The sequence below is a fragment of the Sus scrofa genome, chromosome 13, assembly GCF_000003025.6.
Source record: "Sus scrofa isolate TJ Tabasco breed Duroc chromosome 13, Sscrofa11.1, whole genome shotgun sequence".
Classification (NCBI taxonomy): Eukaryota; Metazoa; Chordata; class Mammalia; order Artiodactyla; family Suidae; genus Sus; species Sus scrofa.
In genome coordinates, this window is record NC_010455.5 from 23378023 (window position 1) to 23392935 (window position 14913).

A 14913-nucleotide genomic window follows, 5' to 3' on the forward strand; every position below is an offset into this window, starting at 1 on the left:
GGCCTCGCTCAGTGGGTTAAGTATTTGGTGTTGCTGTGAGCTGCAGTGTGGGTTGCAGACATGGCTTGGATCCTGCATTGCAGTGGCTATGGCGCAGGCCAGCAGCTGCAGCTCCAATTCCTCAACCCCTAGCCTGGGAACTTCCATATGCCACAGGTGGGTCCCTTAAAAGCAAAAAAAAAAAAAAAAAAAAAAAAAAAAAAAAGAGAGAGAGAGAGAGAGAGAGAACTTTTGCCCAGTGGCAAGGGACTGGGCTTTGGTCCATATCCATCTCAGGGAGGGTAACTGAAGACGGCGGTGAGCTCTTTCCACACAGGCATCAGTTTGGCTCGCAAGCATCACGAGGCCAGTGGGCCAGAGACACAGGCTGCCCATCTTGGGCTGTGTCACCCCCCGTAGCCACTCCCAGAAGGGAGTCCAGCTGAATGGGGGCCTCTACAGCAGGGTGGTGTGTGAAGGTGGACACCCAATCTGAAGCCCTGCTCTGGCTTCTTACAAGCCCCTGAGATGTTCCTGTCAGCAAGCTGGGAATGAGAATTCTGGCAAAAGCAGTGGGCAAGGTTGATGTGCCAGGCCTCAGAAACCTGCCCTTGGTTTAAAAAGTAACACTCATTCATGCGGACAGTATGGAAAGGTTAAGAAGTGGGCTCTCCTGCTCTATCTCGACAGAGAGATGATCACATTTGACACCTGGCAGCCTTTTTGATGTCGTCACTGGGGGGTGAGGCATGTGATGTGATTCAGAGCCGCTGTCTGCACTGACCCCTGGCCCAGCCCCTGGCCTCTGTCCACACTGGCCTGGGCCAGGCCTGCCTCTGCCGGGATCCCCCACCGCAGCCCTCCCTCACGCCTGGCCTCACATCCCCTGACCTCCAGGCATCCGGGCAGGGCTGGGGGCTGGGCAGGGGGCGCCGGGGCAGCCTTGCCACCCACAGAGGATGCTAGGGCCTTCCCTGCTGCCAGCTTCAGAAGTCTGGCTGCTTCCAGTGCTTTCCCCGTCAGTCATGCTGCAGCTCCCCAGCCCCTGCCTGATCATCACTTCCCATTTCAATGGCAATCTTGCTTCCACCCACGCCCGGCAGCGGCCCAGTTCCTGAGGCGGCCAGGGAGGGGGCTGCGTGGGCTGCGTGAGCTTCCCTCCTCCAGCAGCCTCTAATCTTCTCATCCCCAGGCAGATCCGCTCGGAAATCGCAGGCTGTGTGTGCGTGAGGGCAGCTCAGCCTGGCCCTGGGCTGCGAGCTTCGTGTACTCGCATCCTCCTTAGAACACAGAGTCTGGCAGCCCTGGGGCTGGGCCAGGGGCTGAGTGAAGGGCACCCTGCTTCCTCTCAGAGCTTCACCTGTGGGACCCAAGGGAGACCGACCCCGACCTGGCCAAGGCACTGGGGAGGAGAAAGCAGGCAGGTCTGGAGAAGGGCTCTGGAATCTGCAGCTCACAGTACTCACGATGCCCAAAACCCCTCTCTGAGCTGCGGTGAACCCATCATGCGCAATGGAACCAGACCATGCAGGTGTGATGCTGGGGAGTCCCCAGGAAGGTGGATGCATGTCCACAGTGGACACTGACTTCTCCCTGAACCACTGACCCCTCTCAGCCTTGACTCTTCCAAAGGCCCCCTTCTATGGCATTTAGATTTTGATCTCTGTCTTAACTCCAGAATTCTCCACATTATAAAGACACACTTGCCTTGGGACAGACAGGGGGTCATGGGAGCAAAGCCTGGACCCCTCAGGGCCCACCCATACCTGGATCATTGCCCGCCTGCACCTGTGCTTGGCTCATCTTGCATCTTCCCTCTCCAACATCGTCTATCAGATGAGTGCCAAACCCCTTCCACCAGGAAGCCTTCTTTGATTTCCCCAGATGGAGGGGATCAGCACCCATGGGCTCCCCCTTAATGGCTCTGATCAGTCAGATCGCTTTAGAGTTATCTCGGCCTTTTAAACATTCCACCTCCTTACTCTCAAGTTGGTGAGCAATATTAGGGTCATATTCGCCTCTGTATGCCCAACAGCATCTGGCACAACATTCTGCATGCAATGAGGACTTAGCAAGTGTTTTTTAAGCTGAGAACCAGATGATAAATCATTGACAGTGAATAACTAACAAAATAATGAGATGAGTAAATAGTTAATGGATATAAAATAATATAACAAATAGGTAAACAAGTGGGAAAATGAATGAATGAGCAAATAAAGAACGATGAGGATGAATGGATAGCTCATTAAGTGACTGAGTAGAGAGCTGGATGGATAAATGAGTAGATGGATGGGACTGGTGAATGAGTGAATGGATGCGTGGGTTGATGGATGGATGTAGGAGTGGATGAAGGAGTGTAGGGATAGATGGGTGATGGATTTGTCTGTGAATGAATGGATGGGTGGATAGGCAAATGGATGAATGGGTATGTGTGCATGAGTGTGTGTGTGTTTATGTGTGAGAATGAGTGGGGATTGATGGACGGATGGTTGATGAATAAATGAATAATCAATGTATGGGTAAGTGAATAAGTAGAGAATGATGGCTGGCTGGCTGGCTGAGTGGATACATGGATAGAAATACTAGTAACTGAGGAGACAGGTCGATTGATGGAGAGGTGGACAGATGAATGGGTAAGTTGGTGGGTGGGTTACTGATGAGTGGGTGGATGGCTGGAGAGGTAGATCTATGAATGAGAGAGATGAGTAATGAATGGGTAAATGAATAGATGGATTGATGGTAAGTACATGGATGGATGGGTAAGTAGGTGCATAGATGGGTGGGTGAATGAATGAGTAAATACATGGAAGGATAGGTAAATGAGGAGATGGATGGTTGAGAGATTGATGGAGGATGGATGGCTCAATAGATGGGTGAGGGAGGGGAGTGGATGAACGGAAGGAAGGTAAGTGAAAGAACAGATGAATGACTGAGGGGGTGGGCAGCTGGGCAGATGAATGGATGCGTAGGTGAGTGAGTGTGTCTTAGTCCACTGGCCCACTTACCACAAGGTTGCCGATGACCATAACAAGCAAGAAGACCAGCAGACACAGTGACTGTCCAGACACCTCCATGCAGTCCCACATGGTCTCGATCCACTCGCCACAGAGGATGCGGAAGATGATGAGAAAGGCATGGAAGAAGTCCATCATGTGCCAGCGGGGCAACAGGCCCGAGTCGCTGATGCGGTGCCTCAGCTCTGAGTAGTTCTTGCCAAAGAGTTGCATGCCCACCACAGCGAAGATGAACACGATGATGGCCAGCACCAGTGTCAGGTTGCCCAGCGCCCCAACTGAGTTCCCAATGATCTTGATGAGTGTGTTCAGGGTGGGCCAGGATTTGGCAAGCTTGAAGACCCGAAGCTGGGAAGGGAGGGGGCCTTGTGAGGGGCTCTGGCTCCCGCTGCCCATGGACACCCTCCCCTCCCTTTCCCCTTCCCTGAAAACCCAGGGTGCCCTTGGAGGTCACCAATGCCTGTTTCTCCCCATTTCGCCAAGAGAACACACTCCTGTTTCTCTCCATAGCCCGGGTGCAGTTTCTTTGGACTCTGTTCTGAGAGTCAGGGCAACAGCTCCACAATCTTCTCCTGAACCAAGGCCTTCTCTTTGTTCTGACACAAGCCTCCTACCCATCTTGGTCTCACATCAGGGACCACCAGTAGATTCCCCCATCATGGAATATCCAGACCCTTCCTCACCAGGTATCCTCCCAGACCAGCAAAAAACATCCCTGGCTGGCCCAGTTGCTTCCATTTTTCTCCCCTCACAGAGAGAGGGAGCCAGTGCTTAGCATTTATTGGACACCTATTGTACCAGGCCTCACGCTTAGGATGAATGAACTAATTTGGAACTCCCAATAACCACATGAGAGTGGCACTTTTAGTACCTCATTTGACAAATGAAGAAACCAACGCCTAGAGGTGGAGTAACTGTCTATGTCCCTAGGCTCTTGGCAGTGAGTTGAGATTAGAACCCACAGGCCGTGCTTTCTTTCTTGCTACCACCACCATCCTGCCCTCCTAGCCTCAAGTGAAGCCACCTACTACAGGAAGCCTTCCCTGACCTACCTCCGGCCCCATGTCTGAACCTCTCAGACATTCTGAACTCCAAGCATGGGCCACAGACCTTAGCTTTGACATCATCTGAGACCTAATGAATTGGCACCTGCAGTTTAGCAAGATCCCCAGGCAATCTGAATGTGCATTAAAGTTTCAAAAATACAGATTCCCAAACCAGCAGGTAGAGATCCAGGTGAGCTGTCAGCAGACTTGGCTGCACCTGTTACTTGCCATGTGGCCTTGGGAAATTGTTTCACCTCTCCAGGTCTGTCTCTTCCTATGCAGAATGGGGACGTGGCGACACTAGCTCCTCCCCTGGGATCCTGTGAGGACTAAAGGGGTCATGGGGAACCCTAAAGGGCTTTGCAAATCATCAGGATGAATGGCCACCCCAACTGTCCCCCCATGGGGAGGGAGAGCTTCTTCTGTCTTGCCTACCTCTGTGCCCCCCACATCACTAGTGCTGGGGTAACTAGCAAATAGCTGTTGAGTGAAGGCTTGAAAGATCAGCATAGGGGTAGCTGAGTGGTGACCTCCGAGGTGGCGTGCCTGGGTGTCCCGGGTCCCCACCCACCTGCCCCCTGCTGGGCCCAGCCACGTACCAGGCGGAAGGAACGAAGCACTGACAGGTTGCCCATGCGGGACAGGCCGAGCTCCATGAGGCTGAGGATGACGATGATGCTGTCGAAGATGTTCCAGCCCTGCTGGAAGTAGTAGTAGGGGTCCAGGGCGATGATCTTGAAGGTCATCTCGGCTGTGAAGATCCCTGTGAAGACCTGGAAAGGAATGGGAATCAGGGCTCCCCCACATTTAGGCGGGAAAGAGCCTCTGGTGGCAGGAGGTCCCTGCCTTCTGAGGCTTCTTGCTCCAGCAGCACCCCTCTCCTGGGCTGCTGGCTCTGACTGCATCCAGGCTCCTAGTGGGTGCTGGCTCAGCCATGGCCCAGTCCCTGGGGACACCTCTGGCTCTAGCCAGCTCTGCTGCTCTACAGGCATGACCTTCCAGCCTGGGCCTCAGAAATAACTAGGCCCACTGCAGAGACTCACAGCTCTGGGAGGCGCCTGGGATCAGGGGAGGCTGGGGTGAACCTTAACATGACCCAGCTCCAGACCCCTTCCAGCCTACGTGTCACAGGAAGTGTCCACCGCTCCACACATGCCAAGCACATGCATTCCCACAAACACTCATGCTTTCATGGCTCAGGGCCTTTGCCCGTGCTACTCCCACTGCCATGTGCTGACTCTTCTTAGTATTAACAACCAGCCACCATTTCTCAAGGGCTTAACTATGTGCCAAAAGCTGGGCTGGAATGATTTGCATATGTTGTTCCTTTTAATCTGCCCAACAACCCAATGCAAGAAGAACCATTAAGCCCATTTTACAGGTAAGGAAATTGAGGCGATGAGGGGTTAAGTAACAAATATGCCTGGGGTCATGAAGCTCACGAATGTGAGAACCAGGAGGTGAACTCAGTGCCATCCTTCAAGACTTAGAGCAACCACTACCCCTTCTGGAAAAGTTTCTGAGGTAGGCAGAGGCTGGGCTTCACCTGGCTGGCTCATTGACTCATGAGTTGTGAGCGACCCAGTCTCGGCCAGCAGAGACCCAGGATTAAGGAGCATAGCTGATGGCTCTGAGTTTTGCCAACTGCTATGGTGGGAGCATGGCTCTGGGAGGAAGGGTATCCTGTGAAGGAGTGGCTGGCAGGAAGCTGGTCCCTGTGTACCAGGCTTTCCTGGGGCTGGAGGTCACCCTGAGAGTGGTGAGGTGGCACTGAGGTTTTCTGCAGAGGTGGCCTGAGGTCAGAGGGCCAGGCTACCCCAGGGACAGTGACAGGGCTGCAGTAGCAATGGAGGTCAGAGGCAGGGATGGCTGAGGCACCTCCCTCAGCACTCAGGAGTGGGGCTTGCCCTGTCCTTGGCACCTGTCCCGAGGGGACTCAGTGGTAAAAGGAGAGGAGAGGCATCTGCATGTTGGTCACCCCAGCATCAGCCCCTTTCCCCTCTGCTCAGACAAGGCCCTGTGGCAATGGGCTGGGAGCAGGGATTGCTGCTGGCCCAGGGTGTGGGGAGCGCCAGGATGGCAGGTAGGTGGGCACCTCTGCACTGCCATCCAGGGCACCACCCATCAGCCTAGCCCTTGTGACTTCACTGGTCCCTTTAGTATTTGTGCCCGGAGGGAACTGTTCTTCCACCAGCTGGGGTCCTAGGGAAAGGGGACCCCCCGAAATCCTCCAGCCTCAGCTCAAATTCCTAGGCTGCCCTCACATGTGAAGACGGATCCTTGGGTTCTGCCCCTTTGCCTGGCTCCCATAGCTCTTCCATCCCTCTGACCAACTCGTCTTCCAGCCTTGCTTGCCTCCTCAAGGCCTTTGCACTTGTGGCTTCCTTTCCCTGGGTCTTCCCCTCCCCCAATTCACAGGACTCACTACCTCCTAGTCTCTGCTGAAAAGCCACCAAATCAACTAAATGAAGTTTCACAACACTTAACACATGGCCCTGCCCATCAGACTCCTTATCCCTCCTCCTTGCTTTAGTTTTTGTTCCTTCACATACCACCCCTCTACACACACACACTATACACACAGCTGCATATCTGTCCAGTCGCCTCCATCCAAAGGCAGCTTCTAAGAGTTAGAGCTAAAGGATGTAAAGCAGATGCTGCCTAGGAGAGGGCAGTTATTGTTCTCACCAGCCTCATTTATTATGACTGCCGGGAGCTCCAGGCCCAGGCAGAGGCTCCAGATACACACAGCTCTGCCTGTTTTATAGGCTCACTGAGATCTGGCAGGAAGGTTGTGAGTGTGGGGACCCACCTCCCCTGACTCCTGGCAGGTGGTCCAATGAACCATCAGTGCTAATGGTGGCTTTCCAGGAAGTGGAAGGGCTTTTGAAGAACCCCAGACTCCCCTGACCTTGGCTTATGTCTTTCATGGGGTCATCCTGCACATACTGTAAATATGCTTTTGAAACATAATACCTTGTAAGATCCTTCCAGGACAATTAAACATCATCTAAAGCATTATTTTCTTTTTCCTTTTTTTTTTTTAATAGTTGTGGGATATCCTACTGTACAGATGTGCCATAAGTAGTTTAACCACTTCCTTGTGATGGGCATTCTTTTTAATACTGTATGTATTAACATTGCCATAAGACCCTTTCACATATATACATATTTTAAAACAACTTGCCCAATTCTTTCCTTAGGATAAATTTCTGGAAATGGAATTGCAGAGTCAACAAGCCTTTTTTTTAGAGATTCTGATACATAACAGCTCAATGATCCTCAGAGATAGGTTTTAAACAATTCCATGAGCCACATGGGATAATGATTTCCTTCATGGAGAGGCTATTACTGGGTAGTCCGGTCCCACTGACCTTTCCAAAACAGCAGGACACAGGCCATCTTTCATTGTTGTCCCGTTGGACATTTCTTTGATTTTTGTATTTCTCTTTTTGTGAAATTGCCTGTTCTTATCCTTTGCTTCTTTTCTATTAGGCTGTTTGCCCTTTCTTGGTGCTACTTATAAATGTACTTTATTATAAATTAAGGGTATTATCCCTTTGTCTACTGTATGCAATTTTCTTGGTTTGTCATTTACCTTTGTCATTGGGTTTTTAAATCACAATTTTTTTTTTTTTTTTTTTTTTTGTCTTTCTTCTTTCTAAGGCCGCACCTGCAGCATATGGAGGTTCCCAGGCTAGGGGTCTAATTGGAGCTATAGCTGCCGGCCTACTCCAGAGCCACAGCAACACAGGATCTGAGCCATGTCTTTGACCTACTACACAGCTCATGGCAATGCTGGATCCTTAACCCACTGAGCAAGGCCAGGGATTGAACCCACAACCTCGGATTCATTTCCGCTGTGCCACAATGGGAACTCCAATTTACAAAATATTTTAAGCATATAAAAATATGGAATAATATAATAAATACCTTTGTACTCACTACCAAACTCTACCAAACATTAACATGTTGCCACATTTGCTTCAAATCTTGTTTTACTTTTCCTTACAAAGTAATAGCAGAGACTTAAGTAGGTTTACCATATGCCAGGTTCTGTACCAGTGCTTTACATATAGTGAATCAGGTCATCTTCACAATAACCCCATGTGATATTATTGTTGTTATCCCCATTTTACATAAAGGGGACCTGAGACACAGAGAAATTAAGCCACTGGCCCCTATAATGGAGCCCAGTGTGAACCTAAGTTGGTTGGCTTCTACGGCAAAGACTTCACCACCCTGTGCAGCACAGGTAAGACCCACAGAACTAGATTCACCCCAAGGTAATCACCATCCTGAATCTGATGTTCATCATTCCCATGCACGTTTCGACCGTTTTGATGTGTAGCATTTTTGCATCGTTTTAAGGTTTATACAAGTGGGCCATGTCATATGTGTTCTTTTTTGCAGGTTCCTTTAAACATCATGTTTCTGAGACCTACCCATATTGAAATAATATATGTATTCCTTCTAATTGTGCACAGTATTTCATTGTAAGAATACACCATAATTTATCCATTTTTATTATTATTATTTTTTTGTATTTTTTAGGGTTACGCCCGCGGCACATGGGGGTTCCCGGGCTAGGGGTCGAATTGGAGCTGTAGCTGCCAGCCTATGCCACAGCAGTGTGGGATCCGAGCCGTGTCTGTGGCCTCCACCATAGCTCACAGCAGCACTGGATCCTTAACCCACTGAGTGAGGATTGAACCTGCATCCTCAGGGATGCTAGTCAGATTCACTTCTGCTGAGCCATGATGGGAACTCTAATTTATCCATTTTTAAGTGGGTGGACAGACATTTATGTTGATTCCCATTTTCCCTGTGACTAACAAAGCAGCCAAGAGCTTCCTTACACATGTCTCCTTGTAGAGACATGTGAGATTTCTTAGGAATATATCTATCTGAAATGGTTAAGTTATAGATTCTGCATCGCTGTGATTTATCAGATACTGTACAACTCTTCCCTGAAATGGAACCCACATTCTTAAGAAGTGTGAGTTCCTACTGTTTCATATGGTTGTCAATACACAGTTTATTTTTGCTTCTCTTATGGGTGAGAAATAGTATCTCAATGTTGATTTAATTTGCATTCCTCTGTGTTTCTTTTCATTTGTTTATAACCATCTGAATTTCCTCTTCTGTGATTTGCCTGTCATTTCCTCCGTCCATTGCTGTGGTTGTGTTTTTGGCATTGGGTTGTCCCTCTTCTCTGTACTGATGTGTAAGCATTTAATAGATAGTCCATGTCTTTCCAATTAAATACTTTCCATAGTGTCAATTTCTAGTTTGCGGTAGTGATTTTGCTGTGTTTACGGTATCCTTTATAAACAAACTTAATATAAAAATATAAATATAAATTTACCTATGTTATAAACTTAACATAGGTAAATTTAGCAACCTTTTTTCTTTCATGGTGTGAATTTTTGCATTGTTGGAGAAAGCCTTCCCAACCACCCCCCACCAATTTTAAATATGTTCCCCCATATTTTATTCTAAAAGCTTAAAAGTTTTGTTTTAATGAATTTAGGTATTGAATCCAATTTCCTTGAAACTAATTAGTGAGTATTGTGTGGGGTTGGGATCTATAAATTTATTTTTGCCTGTAAAGATAAACATTCTTCCCAGCACTATTTATTGAATAGTCTGTCCTTTTCCACTGATTCATAATGCCACCTCTGTTATTTATCAAGTCTCCAAATATTAATTTCCTATCTCTGACTTCTTAATTTGGTAGTAAGGACCATTTTTCTATATTTGCACCGATACTATAATGTTTTAATTACTATAGCTTATATTATGTCTTACACATGGTAGGGGAAGAGCCTCACTTTATTCTTTAGTTTGTCTTGACAGACTTTACTTTTCCATTTGAATTTTAGGATTTCCTTATCAAGTCCCATGAAAAACAACTTGTTAGGATTTTGATCGGAATTATATTAAACATCTAGGTTAATTTGGTTAAGAACTGATATTTCTATAATACTCAGACTTTCATCCATGAATGTGACAATTTGTTCCTGTAATTTAACTCTTCTTTTACATTTTTCAAGGGCTTTATAATTTTTTCATGTCAAATTTACAATCTCCTGTTACATTTATTCCTAGATTCCTCACAGTTTGTATTGCTATTGTAAGTATTAACTTTTAGAATTACTCTCTCCAAATGAATACCGATGGTAACTAGGAGCAGACTCAACTTTAGTATATTGAGCCCGTACCTACCAACATTGATGAACTTTCTTACTAGTTCTTGGATTATTATTTTCTTAGATTATTGCTCTAGAAATAACATAATTTGGAAAATAATGTTAGATCTGTTTTCCTTCCTTCTTTTTTCTTCTCTTACCATGCTGACAAGGACCGCCAGTGTAATTGGGGCTGGAAGCAGATGGGAAAGCAAGAGCTGCAGACAGCAGTGTAAGGCACTGGATAAGAGCATGGGCTCTAGAGACAAATGGCTTGGACTTGAATCTTGGGTCTATCACTTCCTGGCTGTGTGACACTGGTTAAGTTATTTCACCACTCTGTGCCTCTGTTACCTTAGTAGTAAAATAGGGGTAGTAATAACAGCATCTCCCTTACTGGTTGTTATAAAAAAAAAAAATGAGGTGTTCAACAAGTATTATCTGTGCTTACCAGGTCAGGGTCACTTTGTGTTAATTTTTTAGGCACAGGTTCCAGGATATAAATTTGATCTCCAAATCTATATAAAGCCAAATTCATAGTCACAGGCTTCTGGAGGTTACCTCCCCCACCAGTCCTGGCTGAGAAGGACAACCTTCTTTCTTTATGTCCCAGGTTCAGTGCATAAATTTTTTCTAGTTCACCATTTTATTGAACGTAGGGTCATATTCTTACAGAGCTACCTGCACTGTCCCAAAGACAGGTCTTGCCTCTGCCCGTTCATTGAAATCCAAGCCCCCAAATTTACCTAAATCAGCGCTCGCCCCACCCCCAGGGCAACCACAGAACGATGTCGCATGTTTACTGCTATGGTTTTTAAGTCCCTCTTTGTTTTTGGCACTCCGGAACTTTTGTTACTTTCTTGTGAGCTTTGCTATGCGTGTTAAAGAATGGTTGCTATATTTTTAAGTGTTTCTTAGTTGATTTTCTTGTCCACAATATTGCTAGGCACAGACATTGCATTTGGCTTTTACCTTTGTTTATATGATGGGCTAAATGTTAGTTAAATCTAACAGTCTTCTTGATGGGATTTGTCTTCAGCGATATGTTTAGAAAGGCTTTTTCCATTCCAATGTTATTTACTCATGCTTATTTTTGAGGTTTTGTTTCTTTACACTTAATATTTAAACTATCTAGATTAGATTAACTGCAAGACAATCAAAACCTTACTTACTAGCAATAAAACTATCAAATAGAACAAAATATTGCTGCAATCCAACTACACGACCTATTGCTATAACTGAACCACAAGTTTAACACAACTGCAATTCAATCACCACTAAATGGGCCAAGGAAGCCACCACTGCTTTTCATCACCTTGACTTGCTGCTCAGTTTAACCCAATGGTCACCGTCCATTAAAACTGCGTTCAACCGAAACCCTATGTAACTGTCATCTGAAGACCACCCAACACAAGGCAGGTACAATTGTGCCACGAGACTCCTGCAGATTGAGATCTGGCTTTCCCTCTGTTTGTATACAGGAGAAGGAAAGAAAAGCAGAATCATAGCAAAAAGGACACACATTTGTGAAAAAAATTTGAGAAGACCCTGTGCAGAACTATCCAGAGTTCTGGATGTGGAAAGTAATAAGGCGAGAAAACCTTCACACTCCACAGTGCAGGAGACCTGTCTGCCCGTGGGGGCCACCTGTGCAGCCCAATACAGGGCTGGGTGTGCAGGAGAAGAGAGCTTAGACCGAATGTCCCCCTCCCCACCCAACCCCGGCGATGATTCCAGGAGCTCCTTCCAGAGGCCAGGGGGCTCTTTGCAGCCTTGCCCTAGGGGCTTCTGCAGAAGGGCTGTCTCTGTGTTTACTCAGACAGAGCCAATAGAACCTTGCCCTTCAGAGTCTGGGGACAATAGCTACATGCTCAACTCTGCCACCACTATGTCACTCCTTCAGCCTCAGTTATCCTCTTCAGAGCAAAGAGGTAGGACTTGATTTGGTCTCAAGGAAAAAAAAAAAAATCAGAATTAGAACCCAGACATTTTGACTTCCAGGGACAGTCTCTTGAGTAACAACAAAGATAATAACCATAACTTGTTTCTTCTGAGTGCTTACTGTTTATCAAACTCTGAGCCAAGCACATTACACACATTATCTTATTCAACCCTCATTAGTTTCCAGTGAGGCTGACATTGTCATACTAATTTTACATTTATTAAATTCAACCAATATGTACTGTGCCAGTTACTAAGTAATTTGCTTGAGGTCACATAGTAAGAGCTGAGTCAGAATTCAAATCTGGCTCTGCCTGATTTGTTCATTCCATCCATCCATCCATCCATCCATCCATCCATCCATCCCGTAAGAGAACTGCATCTTTTTGTATACACTCTCTTCCTCCTTTACTAACTGCCACATCTCATGTCCCCACACACATTTCAGGCTCACCCACAATTCATTTTTGTTTTCTAGGCTTTGGGCATCTTCATCCCCAACCTCTCACTCCCAGCTACATCTCCCAGCTCCCGAGACTCCTTTCTCCGAGATGTCTTCCACAATGACTCCTACCTTCAGAAGATTCTGAATGCCTCCCCACTTACCACCAAGGCTGTGCCAGCGGGCCAAGAGCCTGTCACACCAGGACGCCCATTTGAGAGTCAGCTGCCAGCGGCTCTTACCAGGTTTCCAACCTGCAGCATCTCCTCGAATTCAGTTGTCATGTTGTAATGCTCTAGTGCCATGAAGAGCGTGTTAAGCACGATGCACATGGTGATGGTGAGGTCGGCGAATGGGTCCATAACCATGAACTTCACTTTCTGCTTGATGGACATCCACAATGGGCAGCACTCCCAGATCAGGTAGCGCTGGGCAAAGCGGTTCCAGCATGGTGGACACTTGCGGTGAGATTCCTCCAACTCTAGCGGTGGGGTGGGGGGACAGGCAGAGAGAGCCAGTGAGCTGGTATGTTTTTTGTTGTCTGACTCTTCCATAGCTCTTGGTGTTCCAGAATAGATGTATGACTTACAGGAGCTGACAGGGCTGCTACATACCAGGGAGACAGGAAGAGGGGCAGGGAAAGCTAAGGGAAAGCGTGTCCCATGTCCTGGCTCCTTACTCTGGGGATATGGGAGAAGACGACCACAGGGACAGGAAACCAGGATAGACATGGGCAAAACTGGAACAAGACAGATTAGGACAGATGTGGGCTCTCTTGAGACAACACTCTGAGCTAGAGGAGGGGCACTCAGGGAGGAGAGGCTGAGACAGCATCTTAGACAGGCAAGTTCAGAAATACCGAAACCCAGGCCCCAACTAGTAGGAACAGATGTGGCTATCTGGGACAGGTCAGGACAGATGCAGGGGTGAGGGGTGCCTGGGACAGGAGGCAACAAATTGGAGGCGGGGGTGCCAAGTTCAGAATGGATCAGATGTGGGGCTGCCTAAAGTAGCACTGGCTCAGACAGATGTAGGATGCTTAGAATAGCCTGGGGCAAATTTGGCAAGGGCTGGGGGATAGGCTAGAACAGGCATGCTTGAGACAGGATGGTCCCAGCATACATGAGGATGCTTGGGGAGGACAGGATGAGACCAGCCAGCACCTGGGACAGGTCAGGAAAGCTGTGGGGATGTTTGGAAGAAACAGAGACATGGCTCCTGAGGACATCCAGGACAAAACAAGTGGGAACAGATACAAAGACACCCAGGTCAGGCAACAGAGACTGAGCAGTCAGGGACAGCTTGGGGGTGTCCGAGGTGGGTCAAGTAGCCAGGGCAAGGCTGGCTCAGGCTGGGGGTAACTGGGAGGGTGCTCAGACCAGAAGCGGGGAGTGTTTGGATGACACCAGGGGTGCTGACCTTCCAGTACGCTGGTGAGGACACTGACTGCGCTGAGGGCTCGCTGTCGCTCTCCTGGCTCCTCGAAGCCATCTACACATGGAGCCTGGGGAGTCAGCGTCTGCGGCCTGCCTGGCTCCTCCGATGGTGTGGTCTGGGTGTAACCGGGAGATACGCATCAGCTTGGGGACGGGCTTCCGCCTGGACCTGGGGCAGCTGCCCAGACTCAGGTTGGGGATGTGACAGGGGGCCAGGATGGGGGTCTTGATGGGACTCCAGGGCTAGGCTTCTCTGCTCCAACTCCCTTGCAGTTAACAGCTACCTCCACCCCTCCTGTCAATCATTATCTCCTTCGTTCTCTTTTTTTCTTCACCATCTCTCATCAGTGGTGATTCCTGAGTGTGGACAGGAAACTACATGCACCAAGTTCTTTTAACCAGATGCTGTCTTATACATTAATACATGCAAAAATGACCTGGGAGTCTTAATTGACCCCAAGCTCCCTAGAGTCAAGAGCATAAAGCAGCTGAAAAAAAATCTACCAGGCTACATGGTGACATTAACAGAAGCAAAAAGCACAATGCTTACACATAGCTGGTGGGAGCTTTTGGGGAGGCAGTTTGGCTGTATCTACCAAGAAAATTTTAAATTGGCTCTGCAACTCTGTCTAATCTAACTTCACAAATAATTACATACATACACCAAAAATATGTATGTGGTGATGTTCATCGCAGCATTGTTCCTAATACCATAAAAATGAAACAACTGATCCATAGGCAGAATATTAAAATCAATTATGGATACAATGTGACTCTGACACAGACAGTAAGGAGACCCAGACCAAGGATGAGGCATGGGTGTTCCCATGGGTGCACCTTCAAGACAAGCAGTTTGATGAAAAA

At 47.7% G+C, this 14913-nt stretch overlaps 1 protein-coding gene across 1 annotated transcript in view; it reads right to left on the minus strand.

Moving 5' to 3' along the window:
- The window catches only part of SCN5A (sodium voltage-gated channel alpha subunit 5), an 88613-nt gene that overhangs the window by 41880 nt on the left and 31820 nt on the right, over positions 1-14913 (minus strand). The window contains 4 exon segments of the mRNA XM_021071676.1: positions 2985-3341; positions 4639-4812; positions 12856-13094; positions 14033-14165. Of these exon segments, the coding sequence (XP_020927335.1) occupies positions 2985-3341; positions 4639-4812; positions 12856-13094; positions 14033-14165 (903 nt within the window).